Source organism: Scyliorhinus torazame, chromosome 7, assembly GCF_047496885.1.
Source record: "Scyliorhinus torazame isolate Kashiwa2021f chromosome 7, sScyTor2.1, whole genome shotgun sequence".
NCBI lineage: Eukaryota > Metazoa > Chordata > Chondrichthyes > Carcharhiniformes > Scyliorhinidae > Scyliorhinus > Scyliorhinus torazame.
Genome location: NC_092713.1, coordinates 176,227,461 through 176,243,412, shown reverse-complemented (window position 1 = coordinate 176,243,412; position 15,952 = coordinate 176,227,461). Strand labels below are relative to the sequence as shown.

Here is a 15,952-nt window from a genome sequence, read left to right as displayed (position 1 = left end):
AAATGGCCGCCCCCATGGATCGCACGTGGTCGGGGGTGGACAAAATGGCCGCCCCATGAATCGCACGTGGCTGGGGAGTCACAAGATGGCGGCGCCCATCCTCCCCTCGTGGTGCCCGGGACCCAAAATGGCGGCGCCCGCGGGTCGCTCATGGGGCGCTGGGGGGGGGGTTGGGGAGCGTTTGGGATGCGCTGGGCTCGTTCTTCTCCGGGGGTTGCGGCGACCCCCCGGGACCGGCGCACAGCCAAGAAGGTAATGGCCCTTCTTGCCGCAGCTTTTGCAAATAGCTGCGCGGGCCGGGCAGCGCTGCCGGGGGTGTTTCACTTGCCCGCAAAAATAGCAGCGGGCCCCCCCGGGATGATCTGGCGCTTTAACCGCGCAAGCCTGTGAGGGAGGGGGGGGGTTTGTCACGACGGGGGTCCACGGAGCCCAAGGGGCTGCTGCGCGGTCGGGGCCGTAGGCGCGGGCGTTTTGCGAGGCCACATCTGGGGAAGCTGCAATGGCCTGTGCCTCTGAGAGTCCTAGCGACTCTCTTTCTAAAAGTCTTTGGCGGATTTGGGGAGAGTTCATATCTGCCACAAACGCATCGCGAATTAGCATGTCCGTGTGTTCAATCGCGTTCACCGGTGGGCAGCTGCAGCCCCGGCCCAAAATTAGCAGCGCGGCGTAGAATTCCTCTAACGATTCTCCAGGACTTTGCCGTCTCGTTGCGAGTTGGTAGCGTGCGTAGACCTGGTTCACGGGGCGAACGTAGATGCTCTTCAGTGCTGCGAGCGCCGTCGGGAAATCCTCTGCGTCTTCTATGAGAGGGTAAATTTCCGGGCTTACCCTCGAATGCATGACCTGCATTTTCTGGTCTTCTGTGATCCGGCCGGGGGCCGTTCGGAGGTAGCCTTCAAAACAAGCTTGCCAGTGTTTAAAAACTGCTGCCGAGTTCGCTGCGTGGGGGTTGATCCGCAGGCATTCCGGGGCGACCCGGAGCTCCATAGTCCTTTAAGCTCGCTTAATAAATTGTAGCGCACAGTGACTTATGAGAGAGACGAGTAGAGATGAAGTCGATGAGGCTTTATTAAGCGAGACTTGTCCCCAGCAGTTCAGCAACAGAATGGAGCGGCGGGGAGAAGCTCGGGTTCTTATACTCCGCCTTCAGGACGGAGCCAGGAGTCAACAGCCAACCAGGATCTGTCCCACATGACCCCTAATACATACTTTGGGGGCTTGAGTTTAAGAGCCGCGAGGTTATGCTGCAACTATACATGACCCTAGTTCTGGTCACCTCATTATAGGAAGGATGTGGAAGCATTGGAAAGGGTGCAAAGGAGATTTACCAGGATGCTGCCTGGTTTGCAGGATCGGTCTTATGAGGAAAAGTTGAGGGAGCTAGGGCTTTTCTCTTTGGAGCGGAGGAGGATGAGAGGCGACTTAATAGAGGTTTATAAGATAATGAGGGGGATAGATAGACTGGACGTTGAGAGACTATTTCCTCGGGTGGATGTAGCTGTTACAAGGGGGTATAACTAAGGTTCGGGGTGGGAGATTTAGGAGGGATGTCCAAGGTAGGTTCTTTACTCCGAAAGTGGTTCGGGTGTGGAATGGACTGCCTGCTGTGATAGTGGAGTTGGACACTTTAGGAACTTTCAAGCAGTTATTGGATAGGCACATTGAGCAGACCAGAATGACAGGGAGTAGGATAGCTTGATCTTGGTTTCGGACAATGCTCGGCACAACATCGAGGGCTGAAGGGCCTGTTTTGTGGTGTCCTGTTCTATGTTTATGTTCTATACATGAATGGGCAGGTAGCAGAGGGGTACAGATCCTTGGAAAATAGGCGACAGTTTTAGATAGAGGATCTGGATTGGCGCAGGCTTGGAGGGCCGAAGGGCCTGTTCCTGTGCTGTAATTTTTCTTTGTTCTTTGTTTGTTCTTTCAGTTCACTAAGCCAATCCAATAGATAGACTTTTATCCCGGATGAGTCCCCAATTTGTTATTGGCCAGAGTTCAGTGAACCCCAAAGTGTATCATGGCACCTCAGGATAGTTCGAAAAGTAATTGAAGAGTAAGATATAGTCGCGACCATTCGCATGGAATAGGTCAATGCCAACCTTGGACCACAGAGAAGTCTCTAGGTCATGTGGTTGGAGCGTCTCCTTGCTCTGAGCTGGTTGGAACCTCTGACAGGTTTCGCAGTTCAGGACCATGTCCGTGATGTCCTGGTTGATGTAGGTCCAGTAGACAGCTTGCCGGGTCCTGCGTCTGCACTTTTCTACGCCCAGGTGTCCCTCATGAATCTGCCGCAGCACCATGCTCTGGAGACGTAGTGGGATGACTACCCTGTCCAGCTTGAGCAGGATGCCGTTGATCAGCGTCAGGTCGTCCTTAACGTTGTAGAATTGAGGGCAATGCCCTTTCTGCCAGTCATTGCTGAGGTTGTGGATGACTCGCTGCAACCTCTTTGGCCATCTCCTCACAGATGAGACCAATCTTTTCATCTGCTGCCGGGAGAGTGCTTGCACACAGTTGTACCTGCAATTCAATGTGCTGGATGATCTCCAGTGGTTCACTGGGTGAGTTGATGGAGCGGGACAAATCATCGGCGAAGATGAGCTCCTTGCCAGGTGTGTACACCAAATTGAAATCATACCTCCAGAGTTTGAGCAGAGTTCTCTGCAAACGAGGCGTCATGTCATTCAGGTCCTTTTGGATGATGTGGACCAGAGGCCTATGATCTGTCTCAACAGTAAATGTTGGCAAGCAGTAGACATAATCATGAAATTTGAGGATGCCGGTGAGAAGACCTAAACACTCCTTCTCAATCTGCACATATCTGGTCTCAGTGGGTGTCATTGCCCGTGACGCATATGTTACTGGCACCCAGGATGACGTGTCGTCTCTTTGAAGCAACACCGCCCCAATGCCATCCTGACTCGCATATGTGGATATCTTGGTCTCTAGGTCTGGGTCAAAGAATGCAAGGAAGGGTGCAGTGGTCATCTTGGCTTTCAGCTCCAGCCACACTGTTCGGTGCTCCGTCTTCCACTCAAAGCTGGTTAATTTTTTTCACCAGGTTGCGGAGGGCCGTGGTGTGTGTGGCCAAATTCGTGATGAACTTGCCAAGGAAATTGACCATTCCCAGGAAGCGCAGTACTGCCTTCTTGTCCTCGGGGACTTTCATTGCCTCGATGGCTTTAATTTTGTCTGTGTCCGGGTGAACACCGTGTCGCAAAATCTGATCGCCCAGAAACTTCAGCGTGGATGTCCCAAAACAGCACTTGGACCTGTTTAGCTTGAGGCCATGTTCATGTATGCGTCGGAATACTTTCTTGAATCGCGACACATGTTCCTCTGGGGTTGTGGACCAGATTATGACATCATCAACGTAGACACGAACCCCTTCTATTCCCTCCATCATCTGTTCCATGATGCGATGGGAAATCTCTGATGCCGAGACGATGCCAAATGGCATTCGGTTGTAGCAGAATCTGCCAAAAGGCGTGTTGAAGGTGCAGAGCCTTCTGCTGGATTCTTCAAGTTGGATTTGCTAAAATCCTTGGGATGGGTCCAATTTTGTGAAGAAGCGCGCCTGTGCCATCTCACTCGTGATTTCTTCCCTCTTCGGGATGGGATAATGTTCCCGCATAATGTTTTTGTTTAGATCCTTGGGGCCAATGCAGATGCGTAGGTCCCCCGAAGGCTTCTTTCTGCACACCATCGAGCTGACCCAGTCGGTTGGTTCAGTGACCTTGGAGATGATGCCTTTTTGTTGTAGACTCGTGAGCTCCGCCTCCAGGCACTTTCTCAGTGGAGCAGGGACTCGTCGTGGTGCATGGACCAGTGGCTTGGCATCTGGCCACAGTAGAATCTTGTACTCGTACTGCAGCGTGCCCATCCCGCTAAATACATTTGAGTACTGGGTTAGGATGTCGTTGATGCTGGCCTGAAGATCCGAACGGGACGGCATTGTGGTGTGGACCCTTTGAATGAGGTTCAATTGCTTGCAGGCGTGCACACCTACCAGGGATGCCCTGTCTGGTTTAACAATCTCGAAGCGTAAGCTTGCTTGTGTGTGTTGGTTGGCCACCTGCAGGTGGCAGGACACAAGTGCCTTGATTGCGTTTCCATTGTAGTCCAGGAGTTTGCAGGCAGCTGGAAGGATTGTGGGGGCTTCTTGATTTTCTTGAAGTCCACCTGCGAAATCAGGTTGGCAGAGGCACCTGTGTCCAGTTTGAACTGGATGGGGGCAGTGGTTGACCTTCATCACTGCATGCCATTCGTCCTCGGAATCCACGGCCAGGATTGATTGGACTTGCGATGTGTCCGGTGTGGCATATTCGCACTTCGTAATAATGCCTACACGGTAAATGCTGTCCAGGTATTCATCATCTGGATCCGTGGCACAGCCTGGACCGGAGTCATGCATTCAGTGTTGCACACTTCTGATGCGCCGCTGTCGGAATTGGGAGTGCTGGCTCCTGACTGGTGGTGCAGATCTGCACAGGGCTGCATAGTGGTTTGGTTTCCCACAGTTTAAACAGCGTTTGCCACTTGCAGGGCAGTTTTTTAAAAAATGGGCGGTGCCGCAGTTCGCACACGTCATGACGTCGGCGTCATGACGCTCAGTGCATCGTTGCGCATGCGCGGTGCGGTTCTCGGACGTCTGCACCTGCGCAGTGCAGTTTTCGGCCGCTTCGTGTTCCCGATCGCAATGCGCATGCGTCGAGCCCCAGGAAGAGTGCGCAAAATGGCCGCTTTCGTCAATGTGGAGGTGCTGCATCCGGGAGATGGCCTGAACACTCCACCTCGTGGGAGGCTTGTTTTTCACTTTCTGCCGTTTTGTACTGTGAATAGCGATTTTTAGAGTGCTCATGCACAGTACACGTTTCAATCGCGACTGGCAGGGTCATGTGCTTGATTTTCAACAATTGCTCTTGCAGAGGATCAGAGCGGACTCCAAAAATGATTTGGTCTCTGATCATGGAGTCAGTGATATCACCGAAGTTGCAGGATTGCGCGAGCAGTCTAAGGTTAGTTAGATAGGAGTTGAAGGATTCGTCTTTACCTTGCATCCTCTGCTTGACGATGTAGCACTCGAAGATTTTGTTGGTGTCCACCTCGCAGTGGCTGTCAAATTTGTCCAGGATGGTTTGGTACTTCATTTTGTCCTGCCCTTCGGAAAAGTGAAAGGAGTTGAAGATCTCTATCGCATGGTCACCAGCAGTGGTGAGTAGAAGAGCTATCTTCCGAGCATCGGTCGCGCCATTGAGGTCGGATGCTTCCACGTATAGTTGAAATTTCTGCTTGAATGATCGCCATTTGGCACTAAGATTGCCGGTGGTCCTGAGCTGATGAGGAGCCTGAATCTTGTCCATTGTGCCTGTATTCAGTAGCTGGTTGTCACGGATCTTGCGGAGTTGAACTAAATAGATTGAACAGTCACTCCTGGTGTCATGTTGTGTTATGCTGCTTTGAATAACACAGGCTGCTACTTGTTGCAGTCTTAACTAAAGGATGCTCCAGATTCTGAAGTGAGTTCAACATGTTTATTGAACTATTAACATATTTCTCAAATGAGTTTGACACTCTGCTAATCTAACTGTAGTAACTCAGTCTAACTGTACCAGCTTGCTCTAAGCCACGTGCTGGGGTGTGATGCTGCTGATCAACCCTGTCTAACTCTCTACATGTCTGTCTGTGGAAAGAGGCAGGGTGTGAGTGCATCATCCTTTTTATAGTGTTTATGTCATGCCCCCTTGTGGTGATGTCACCTCTGAGTGTCCTGACTGCCCATTGGTTGTGTCCTATTCTGAGTGTTCATTGGTTGCATGTTTGCGTATCATGACAACACCCACTACAGCTATTCTCTTAAACCCCATTTCTTAAAAGGAACTCTCACGTGACAGTATGAATTCAATGGTTCTACTTCGAGAGTTTGGAGATGTGGAGGGGTGTAGGAAGGGAATCTAAGAGCTTGAGGCCAGGGCAGCTGGAGGCACAGACACCATTGGTGCAGCGATTCTAATTGGTAATGGAAAAGAGGACGTCCAGTGGCGACTTGTAGGCGGAGGTCGCATGTTGGGTGGCTCCTGCTAGAGCTTTCGCTTTTTCGCCCATTTCACTCCGATTTGGGGGGGGAAAGTTTCATCTGATTGATCTTCAGAAAAGTTGCAACAACTAAAGGATAACGAGAGCCCAACTCAAAAATAGGGGACAAAACAGTCCGCCTGAGAGCTCAAGTTTGGTGCAGAGTTCTGTTGGTGGAGAGGTGTTGGGAGCAAGCGCGCCGGGTGGGGCTTCTCCCATTACGATGGATAAGCTGGCTGAGGTGATGGTGGTGGAATTTGACCGGCAGCTTGCCAAGCATTTTGAGCAACAAGGGAAGGCGATGACGGCCTCGCTCAAGCAGTTTGTGGATGATACGCTGGCCCAGATAAAAGTGGCTCTTGGAAAAATGTCGACAGCAGTATAGGAGCAAGCAGAGGTTTTGAAGGGACTGGAGGAGGCATTGTCGCAGAACAGCGACAAGTTCACTTCGATGGGAGAAGAGCTGCGGAGGGTGGAGGAAAGCAACAAAGGGCTAAGACAAAGTGGAGGACCTGTAGAACAGGTCACGGCAGCAGAATCTGAGGATTGTGGGACTGCCTGAGGGGCTGGAGAGCCGGAGGCCAATGGATTACTTTGCGGAGATGTTGTTGGGGGAGGAGGAGAATGTCTATCTCTTTGAGCGAATGTCTATCTCACCAGTCGATCTGGCCCAAGACAGAGGTGAATAAACCACCAAGAGCTGTGATATTCTGCTTTCATAGTTACCACATGAAGGAGAAGGTGCTGAGATGAACAAAGCAGAATGAAGAAGTGAGGTGGGAAGGCAGTGGTATTTGTACATACTAAGACCTCACGATGGAGCTGGCAAGACGTCGGGTTGCCTTCAACATTGCAAACGCAGCATTGTACAAGAGTAATGTGTGGTTTGGGGTCGTCTACCCAGTGAAGTTGAGTTACGTATAATTCCCAAGGACTGTTTGAGACGGCGGAAGAGGCGGAGGCGTTCTTGAAGGCTGAAGGACTGGTACTGAACTGAGTTTGGACTTCATTTTCTCTCATGTTGTGGTTGGCAGGGGATAATTTTGAGAAATTGGGTAATATGTTGGGGTTTGTTTCCCTTTGCTTGAGGTCTATGTTGGTTTGTTTGGCAGGACTGGGTGTGGGGAGCTTTTATGTTGTTTTTTCGGTAGTGGACCTGCAGGGGGAGGGGGCTCTGGCAGGGACCAGCTCGTTAGCAAATGCAGGTTGGCTAATAAACAGGAGTGAGGTGGGGAAGGGACTGTGGCTATCAGAGCCAGTGTTGACAAGTTTCAATGGGCCTGGGATGTGTGAATTGTGGGGGGGATGGGAGTGTGCAGAGAGAAGTGATTTTGAGAGGAAGTGGCTGGGAAAAAGGGAGGGGTAGATAGTTGATGGTGACCAGGGGCAGGTTGGGTCTTGCTCGCTGGGTGAGGCCGGGGGCAGTGATCATGACTGACACGAGTGGGAGGGGTGGTGAGAGACCCCTGGTCTAAATGGCAATGTGGAATGTGAAGGGGGGGGGGGGCAGGTACGTTATCATAATGGTTGTTTTGGAGGGGAGGTTGGTGGTGCTGGTCAGCGTGTATGCCCTGAATTGGAATGATGTAGGGTTTATGAAGAGGATGGTGGCTGCCATTCCGAATTTGGATACGCAGAGGTTAATTCAGGATGGGGATGTAAATGTTGAAACCGAAGGTGGATCGATCTACGCTGCGATTGCTGACCCCCTGGGGGGGTGAGGGGTGGATCCTAGAGTAGGAGAGGGCAGTGCTGGCCAATCCAGTGGGGAGTGAGGAGGTTCAGGCGGTGGTAGGGAAGATACAAACGGGGAAAGCCGGATGGGTTCCTGATGGAGTTTTCTGAAAGGTTTTTGGATAGGCTGGCGCCACTGTTGAACCTGGGGAGCGTGTGTCGGACAGATCAATATCTTTGCTAAATATGGATGCCAAGATTCTTGCCATGTCTTGGCGCTTGGGTTGGAAGGGTAACTCCCACAGGTGATTGGGGCAGAGCAGACTAGATTCATAAAGGGTAGGCAGTTGTCTTCAGACGTGTGGTGTTTTTAAAAATTGTTGCTCTCTCCATCAGAAGTGAGAGAGCTGGAGGTGGTGGTGGCACCAAATGCGGAGAAGACATTTGACCGTGTAGAGTGGAACTATTTGTTTGCAGTGTTGGAGCAGTTTGGGATTGGGCTTTGTAAATTGAATTTTGCGAGTCTGGTGGGTTGGGTCAAGGCGGATTTGTTGAGATGGGACAGCCTTCCCCTATCGTTGGAAGGCCGGGTGCAGGCGGTAAAGATGAAAAACTTGCCACGGGTTTTATTTTATTTCAGTGCCTACTGTTGTTTTTTTGCCTAAAATCGTTTTTTATGGAGGTGGAGTGGTTGATTTCCACGCTTGTTTGGGCAAGTAAGGTAGCAAGGATTCGGAAGACGTTGCTTCAGGGAGGGCATTTGTGTACATTTCTGTGTACAAATTCCAGCTGCATTCTAAAGAATGCTCTCAGTTTAAGCTTCAATTGAGCTCTTCCCAGAGAGCTAACGGATTAAACAGAGGGTTACAGACCTGTGGAAAAAGCATTCCCTTTCTCATGCAAGAGTTCCCTTTCACTGTTCTGTTTGTTGTCTGCCTTTTAAGCAAGATAACCTTCATAGGTCTGACTGGCAGCTTCTAAACCCCTGGCAGGACCAGAATTAACAGGAGACACAGACTAGACATATGCTTTAAAACAGTATCCTACAAAGGGATAGGGTGAGTTGTGGGGCTGGAGAAGGTTACAGAGATAGGGAGAGTTCTGGGACTGGAGGACGTTATAGAGATAAGAAGATTTGTAGGGCTGGAGGAGGTTTCAGATATATGGAGGGTTGTAGGAACTGGAGCGACTATAGAAACGTTTTAATTTATTCTCCATATTATTTACACCTCCCCCAAGGCGCATGGAAATAAAAACGGAAAACGATTAGTGGTGGTTTTGAGCCAAAATGGTTGCCGACCAGCATAGCAGGTTCCGCAAACTGACAGTTGTCAGGTGAATCAGGAAAAATTAAACTTTTTATAATGCTGTAAGTCTCCGCACCGCAAACCGTGAGGAGGGTCACCGTCTGTCATCCCCAACTAGGTTATTCGGACGAAAAAAGTAGCACCTTCATTCAATGTACAGCATCCAATCCCCTACCCCGGAGTCAAATGCCTCTAGCTTACCGACGAGTGGCCTCTCTGCCACCTGGAGGACTCTTGAAGCCTAATCGAGGTGGGCCTGGTCCGGAGGAAATGGTGCCTCCTTCAGCTCCACTTTATTCTTGCCGCCAGTGTAATGTCTTAGGCAAGCAATCACTCTGAAGCGATGACTATAAAAAAGTTTAGGCCGCAGGGTCTCTGGGTTTGCTGATCCCTGGGACTCCTGTAGGGTTATAACAGCCTTCCCACCCCACTCCCAGTCCGATTTTTCCAGGGCCGTCATTCCATGTGTCAGGTGTCTCTGGTGTACAGGAAGCGCGGCGTCCCTCGGCAGGAAAATGTTGTCTTCGGTCTTGGTCACCCCGAGTGAGCCCCAACGGCGGGAGTTGGGAACTGCAGTATGGCAAAGGGTATGCAGTATGCTGCCTATTGAACAAAAGCGTTTCAGGATGGCCATCCCTCGGAGCTCCTGGACACTCTGTACACGGCCTCCTGGGGCAAACGTATCTTGGTTGTTTTCTTCAGGTCCAGATTAGTTTCACCAAACGTTCTTGGGTTGCCCCATCTCTGATCCCACATGGGTCTCACGAACTGCCGGGACAAGCTCACAGAACTCGGCGAGTTTTCGCAAACAGCCCAGAAACTCCATTGCAGGTGTTGAGAAGCCTTCTGGAAACAAAAACGGCAAACGATTAGCACTGGTTTTGGGACAAAATGGTTGCCGACCAGCATAGAGAGTTCCGCAAACTGACAGTTGTCAGGTGAGTCCGGAAAAATTTAACTTTTTATAATGCTGTCAGTCTCCGCACCGCAAACCATGAGGAAGGTCACCGTCTGTTTGTTGTCCCCAGCTATGTTTTCGGACAAAAAAAGTAGCACCTTCATTCAATGGACAGGATCCAATCCCCGACCCCGGCGTCAAACGCCTCTAGCTTACCGATGAGTGGCCTCTCTGCCACCTGGACAACTCTTGAGGCCTAATCGAGGTGGGCCTGGTCCGGAGGAAATGGCGCCTCCTGCAGCTCCACTTTATTCTTGCCGCCAGTGTAATGTCTTCGGCAAGCAATCACTTGGAAGCGATGACTATCAAAAAGTTTTGATTTATTCTCAATACTATTTACACCTACTCCGAAGGGTCACTTGCGCCGGCCCACACCCGAGCCCGGGGTATTTATATCCCGACAGTCCTAGGAAAAGAGAGGATAGACCCGACCCCCTCACCTGGGTAAATCGTACTCCGGTGAAGCCACAGGGACTCTGAGATTGCAGATCACTGGGCCTCCTGTAGGGTAATAACAGGAGGGTTGTGGACTGGAGGAGGTTACATAGATAGGTTGTGGGAGTGGAAGAGGTTACAGAGATGGGAGGGTTGTGAGGCTGGAGGAGGTTACAGAGATGGGGAGGGTTGTGCGGTTGGAGGTGATCACAGAGATGGGGTGGGGGTTTGGGTCTGGAGGAGGTTACAGAGATGGGGAGGGTTGTGGGACTGGAGGAGGTTACAGAGATGGGAGGGTTGTGGGACTGGAGGAGGTTACAGAGATGAGAGGGTTGTGAGGCTGGAGGAGGTTACAGAAATGGGGAGGGTTGTGGGATTGGAGGAGGTTACAGAGATGGGGAGTGTTGTTGTGAGGCTGGAGGCGGCTACAGAGATAGGGAGAATTGGGAGGCTGGAGGACATTACAGAGATAGAGAGAGTTGTGGGGCTGGAGGAGGCTACAGAGATAGGGAGGGTTGTGAGGCTGGAGGAGGTTACAGAGATTGGGAGGCTGGAGGAGGGTACAGTGATAGAGAGGGTTGTGGGTCTGGAGGAGGTTACAGAGATGAGAGAGTTGTGAGGCTGGAGGAGGTTACAGAGATGGGGAGGGTTGTGGGACTGGAGGAGGTTACATTGGTATTCATGCCAGTCTCCTGATGAGCTTCAACAAAATATCATTTCGTTTTTTAGCTGCCGCATTCCAGCTCTGTATGACCAAAAGGCACGGTGGAATTGGTTCTGATGGTGCGGTGTGGAAGTTTGATTGGGAGGCAAGAGTGAGCGGGATGAGGGAGTGTGGGGTGCAGCTTTGAGGTATCCAGACCAACCCAGAATGAGAGTAAGACAGTCCACTGAGAGTGTGTACATACGGTGTGTCCCAATATATCATTCACACTCTCATGTTCCATGTTGTCTCCATCTCACAGATTGGTCCATGATTTTCTGAGCGTGGCACCATTTGCTGATTATGTGGACAGTCTGTATTTCAATCGTTTTCTCCAGTGGAAGTATTTGGAAAGGTAAGTCCTGTCCAGTGGCATTGATTAGACTACTATCCAAAACTCAGTCGCCTCAGAGGAGAACCTCAAACTGCACCTTAATTTTAGCAGATATTCTAAATTGAGGTGGCAAAGTAATAAGAAAGTTCTGTCCTAAAATATTCCTGTTTCCTTCTTCTCTGAATTCCACGGAACCTGTCAGCACTTTGCTTTCTCTGAATATTACTGTACCTGCCAGCAGTTTCCTCTCTGAATATTACTGTACCTGTCAGCAATTCCCTTTCTCTGAATAGATTATCATAGAATTTACAGTGCAGAAGGAGGCCATTCGGCCCATCGAGCCGGACCGGCTCTTGGAAAGAGCACCCTACCCAAGGTCAACACCTCCACCCTATCCCCATAACCCAGTAACCCCACCCAACACTAATGGCAATTTTGGACTCTTAAGAGCAATTTATCATGGCCAATCCACCTAACCTGCACATCTTTGGACTGTGGGATGAAACCGGAGCACCCGGAGGAAACCCACGCGCACACAGGGAGGATGTGCAGACTCCACACAGACAGTGACCCAAGCCGGAATCGAACCTGGGACCCTGAAGCTGTGAAGCAATTGTGCTATCCGCAATGCTATCGTGCTGCCCTATCTGACAGCAGTTCCCTTTCTCTGAATATTACTGTATTTGTCAGCAGTTCCCTTTCTCTGAATATTAATGTACCTGTCAGCAGTTTCCTCTCTCTGAATATTACTGTATCTGTCAGCAGTTTGCTGTCACACAGAATATTACTGGATCTGTCAGCAGTTTCCACTCTCTGAATATTACTGTATCTGTCAGCAGTTCCCTCTCTCTGAATATTACTATATCTATCAGCAGTTCGCTCTTTCCAAAATACTGTATGTCAGCCGTTTCCTCTCCCTGAATATTACTGTATCTGTCAGCAGTTTTCCTCTCTATGAATATGACTGTATTGTCAGCAGTTTCCTGTCACTCAAAATATTACTGTATCTATCACCAGCTTCCACTCTCGGAATATTGCTGTATCTGTCAGCAGTTTCCTCCTGAATTTTGCGGTGCCTGTCAGCAGTTCCCTCTCCCTGAATATTGCTGTATCTGTCAGCAGTTTCCTCCTGAATTTTGCGGTGCCTGTCAGCAGTTCCCTCTCCCTGAATATTACTGTATCTGTCAGCAGTTTCCTCCTGAATTTTGCGGTGCCTGTCAGCAGTTCCCTCTCCCTGAATATTACTGTATCTGTCAGCCGTTCGCTCTTTCTGAATTACTGTATCTGTCAGCAGTTTCCTCTCTCTGAATATTACTGTATCTGTCAGCAGTTTTCCTCTCTGAATATTACTGTATCTGTCAGCAGTATCCTCTCTCTGAATAGTACTGTATCTGTCAGCAGCTCCCCCTCTCTGAATATTACTGTATCAATCAGCAGTTTCGTCTCTCTGAATATTGCTGTATCTGTCAGCAGTTTGCTGTTACTCAGAATATTACTGTATCACCAGCTTCCGCTCTCGGAATATTGCTGTATCTGTCAGCAGTTCCCTCTCTCTGAATATTACTGTATCTGTCAGCAGTTCCCTCTCTCTGAATATTACTATATCAGCAGTTCGCTCTTTCCAAAATACTGTATAAGAACATAAGAACTAGGAGCAGGAGTGGGCCATCTGGCCCCTCGAGCCTGCTCCACCATTCAATGAGATCATGGCTGATCTTTTATGGACTCAGCTCCACTTTCCGGCCCGAACACCATAACCGTTAATCCCTTTATTCTTCAAAAAACTATCTATCTTTATCTTAAAAACATTTAATGAAGGAGCCTCTACTGCTTCACTGGGCAAGGAATTGCATAGATTCATAACCCTTTGGGTGAAGACCAAAACTGAACACAATACTCCAGGTGTGGCCTCACTAACACCTTATACAATTGCAGCAGAACCTCCCTAGTCTTAAACTCCATCCCTCTAGCAATGAAGGACAAAATTCCATTTGCCTTCTTAATCACCTGTTGTACCTGAAAACAAACTTTTTGCGACTCATGCACTAGCACACCCAGGTCTCTCTGCCCAGCAGCATGTTTTAATATTTTATTACTTAAATAATAATCCCTTTTGCTGTTATTCCTACCAAAATGGATAACCTCACATTTGTCAACATTGTATTCCATCTGCCAGACCCTAGCCCATTCACTTAGCCTATCCAAATCCCTCTGCAGATTTCCAGTATCCTCTGCACTTTTTGCTTTACCACTTATCTTAGTGTTGTCTGCACACTTGGGCACATTGCCCTTGGTCCCCAACTCCAAATCATCTATGTAAATTGTGAACAGTTGTGGGCCCAACACTGATCCCTGAGGGACACCACTAGCTACTGATTGCCAACCAGAGAAACACCCATTAATCCCCACTCTTTGCTTTCTATTAATTAACCAATCCTCTATCCATGCTACTACTTTCCCCTTAATGCCATGCATCTTTATCTTCTGCAACAACCTTTTGTGTGGCACCTTGTCAAAGGCTTTCTGGAAATCCAGATATACCACATCCATTGGCTCCCCGTTATCTACCGCACTGTTAATGTCCTCAAAAAATTCCACTAAATTAGTTCGGCACAACCTGCCCTTTATGAACCCATGCTGCGTCTGTCCAATGGGACAATTTCCATCCAGATGCCTCGCTATTTCTTCCTTGATGATAGATTCCAGCATCTTCCCTCCTTCCGAAGTTAAGCTCACTGGCCTATAATTACCCGCTTTCTGCCTACCTCCTTTTTTATACAGTGGTGTCACGTTTGCTATTTGCAATTTGCATTTGCAATTTCCCTAGCCATCTCTTTTAGCACTCTGGGATGCATTCCATCAGGTCCAGGAGACTTGTCTACCTTTAGCCCCATTAGCTTGCCCATCACTACCTCCTTGGTGATAACAATCCTCTCAAGGTCCTCACCTGTCATAGCCTCATTTCCATCAGTCACTGGCATGTTATTTGTGTCTTCCACTGTGAAGACCGACCCAAAAAACCTGTTCAGTTCCTCAGCCATTTCCTCATCTCCCATTATTAAATCTCCCTTCCCATCCTCTAAAGAACCAATATTTACCTTAGCCACTCTTTTTTGTTTTATGTATTTGTAGAAACTTTTACTGTCTGTTTTTATATTCTGAGCAAGTTTACTCTCATAACCTATCTTACTCTTCTTTATAGCTTTTTTAGTAGCTTTCTGTTGCCCCCTAAAGATTTCCCAGTCCTCTAGTCTCCCACTGATCTTTGCTACTTTGTATGTTTTTTCCTTCAATTTGATACTCTCCCTTATTTCCTTAGATATCCACGGTCGATTTTCCCTCTTTTTACCGTACTTCCTTTTTGTTGGTGTAAACCTTTGCTGAGCACTGTGAAAAATCACTTGGAAGGTTCCCCACTGTTCCTCAATTGTTTCACTATAAAGTATTTGCTCCCAGTCTACCTTAGCTAGTTCTTCTCTCATCCCATTGTAATCTCCTTTGTTTAAGCACAAAACACTAGTGCTTGATTTTACCTTCTCACCCTCCATCTGTATTTTAAATTCCACCATATTGTGATCGCTCCTTCCGAGAGGATCCCTAACTATGAGATCCTGAATCAATCCTGTCTCATTACACATGACAAGATCTAGGACCGCTTGTTCACTCGTAGGTTCCATTACATACTGTTCTAGGAAACTATCGCGGATACATTCTATAAACTCCTCCTCAAGGCTGCCTTGACCGACCTGGTTAAACCAATCAACATGTAGATTAAAATCCCCCATGATAACTGCTGTACCATTTCTACATGCATCTGTTATTTCTTTGTTTATTGCCTGCCCCACCATAATGTTACTATTTGGTGGCCTATAGATTATTCCTATCAGTGACTTTTTCGCCTTACTATTCCTGATTTCCACCCAAATGGATTCAACCTTATCCTCCATAGCACCGATGTCATCCCTTACTGTTGCCCGGATGTCATCCTTAAATAACAGAGCTACACCCTTACCATCCACTCTGTCCTTCCGAAAAGTTTGATACCCTCGGATATTTAACTCCCAGTCGTGACCATCCTTTAACCATGTTTCAGTAATGGCCACTAAATCATAGTCATTCACGATGATTTGTGCCATCAACTCATTTACCTTATTCCAAATACTACGAGCATTCAGGTAAAGTACACTTATGTTGGCTTTTTTACCTCTGTTCTGAATCTTAACACCTTGATCAGTAACCTCTCCGAAGTTATATTTCCTCTTAACCTTTCTCCTAATTTTCCTTGTCGTCGAACCCATATCTTCCTGTAACAACCTGCCACGTCGCTTACCATTAATGTTTTCACTTCCCGTTTTATTTCTTTTAGTATTCCTGGTCCTATTCACTGAACTCCCCTCAGTCACTGTACCTTGTACCGTCGCCCTTTTTGATTTTTGACTATGGCTTCTCTGCCTTACATTTTC

General features: G+C 48.6%; 1 protein-coding gene across 1 annotated transcript in view; it reads left to right on the top strand.

Annotated features, from left to right (window-relative positions):
- The window catches only part of LOC140427371 (G protein-coupled receptor kinase 6-like), a 256,903-nt gene that overhangs the window by 95,408 nt on the left and 145,543 nt on the right, over nucleotides 1–15,952 (top strand). The window contains exons 6-7 of the mRNA XM_072512918.1: nucleotides 11,418–11,510; nucleotides 12,507–12,705. Of these exons, the coding sequence (XP_072369019.1) occupies nucleotides 11,418–11,510; nucleotides 12,507–12,705 (292 nt within the window). The remainder of the gene's footprint in view (nucleotides 1–11,417; nucleotides 11,511–12,506; nucleotides 12,706–15,952) is intronic.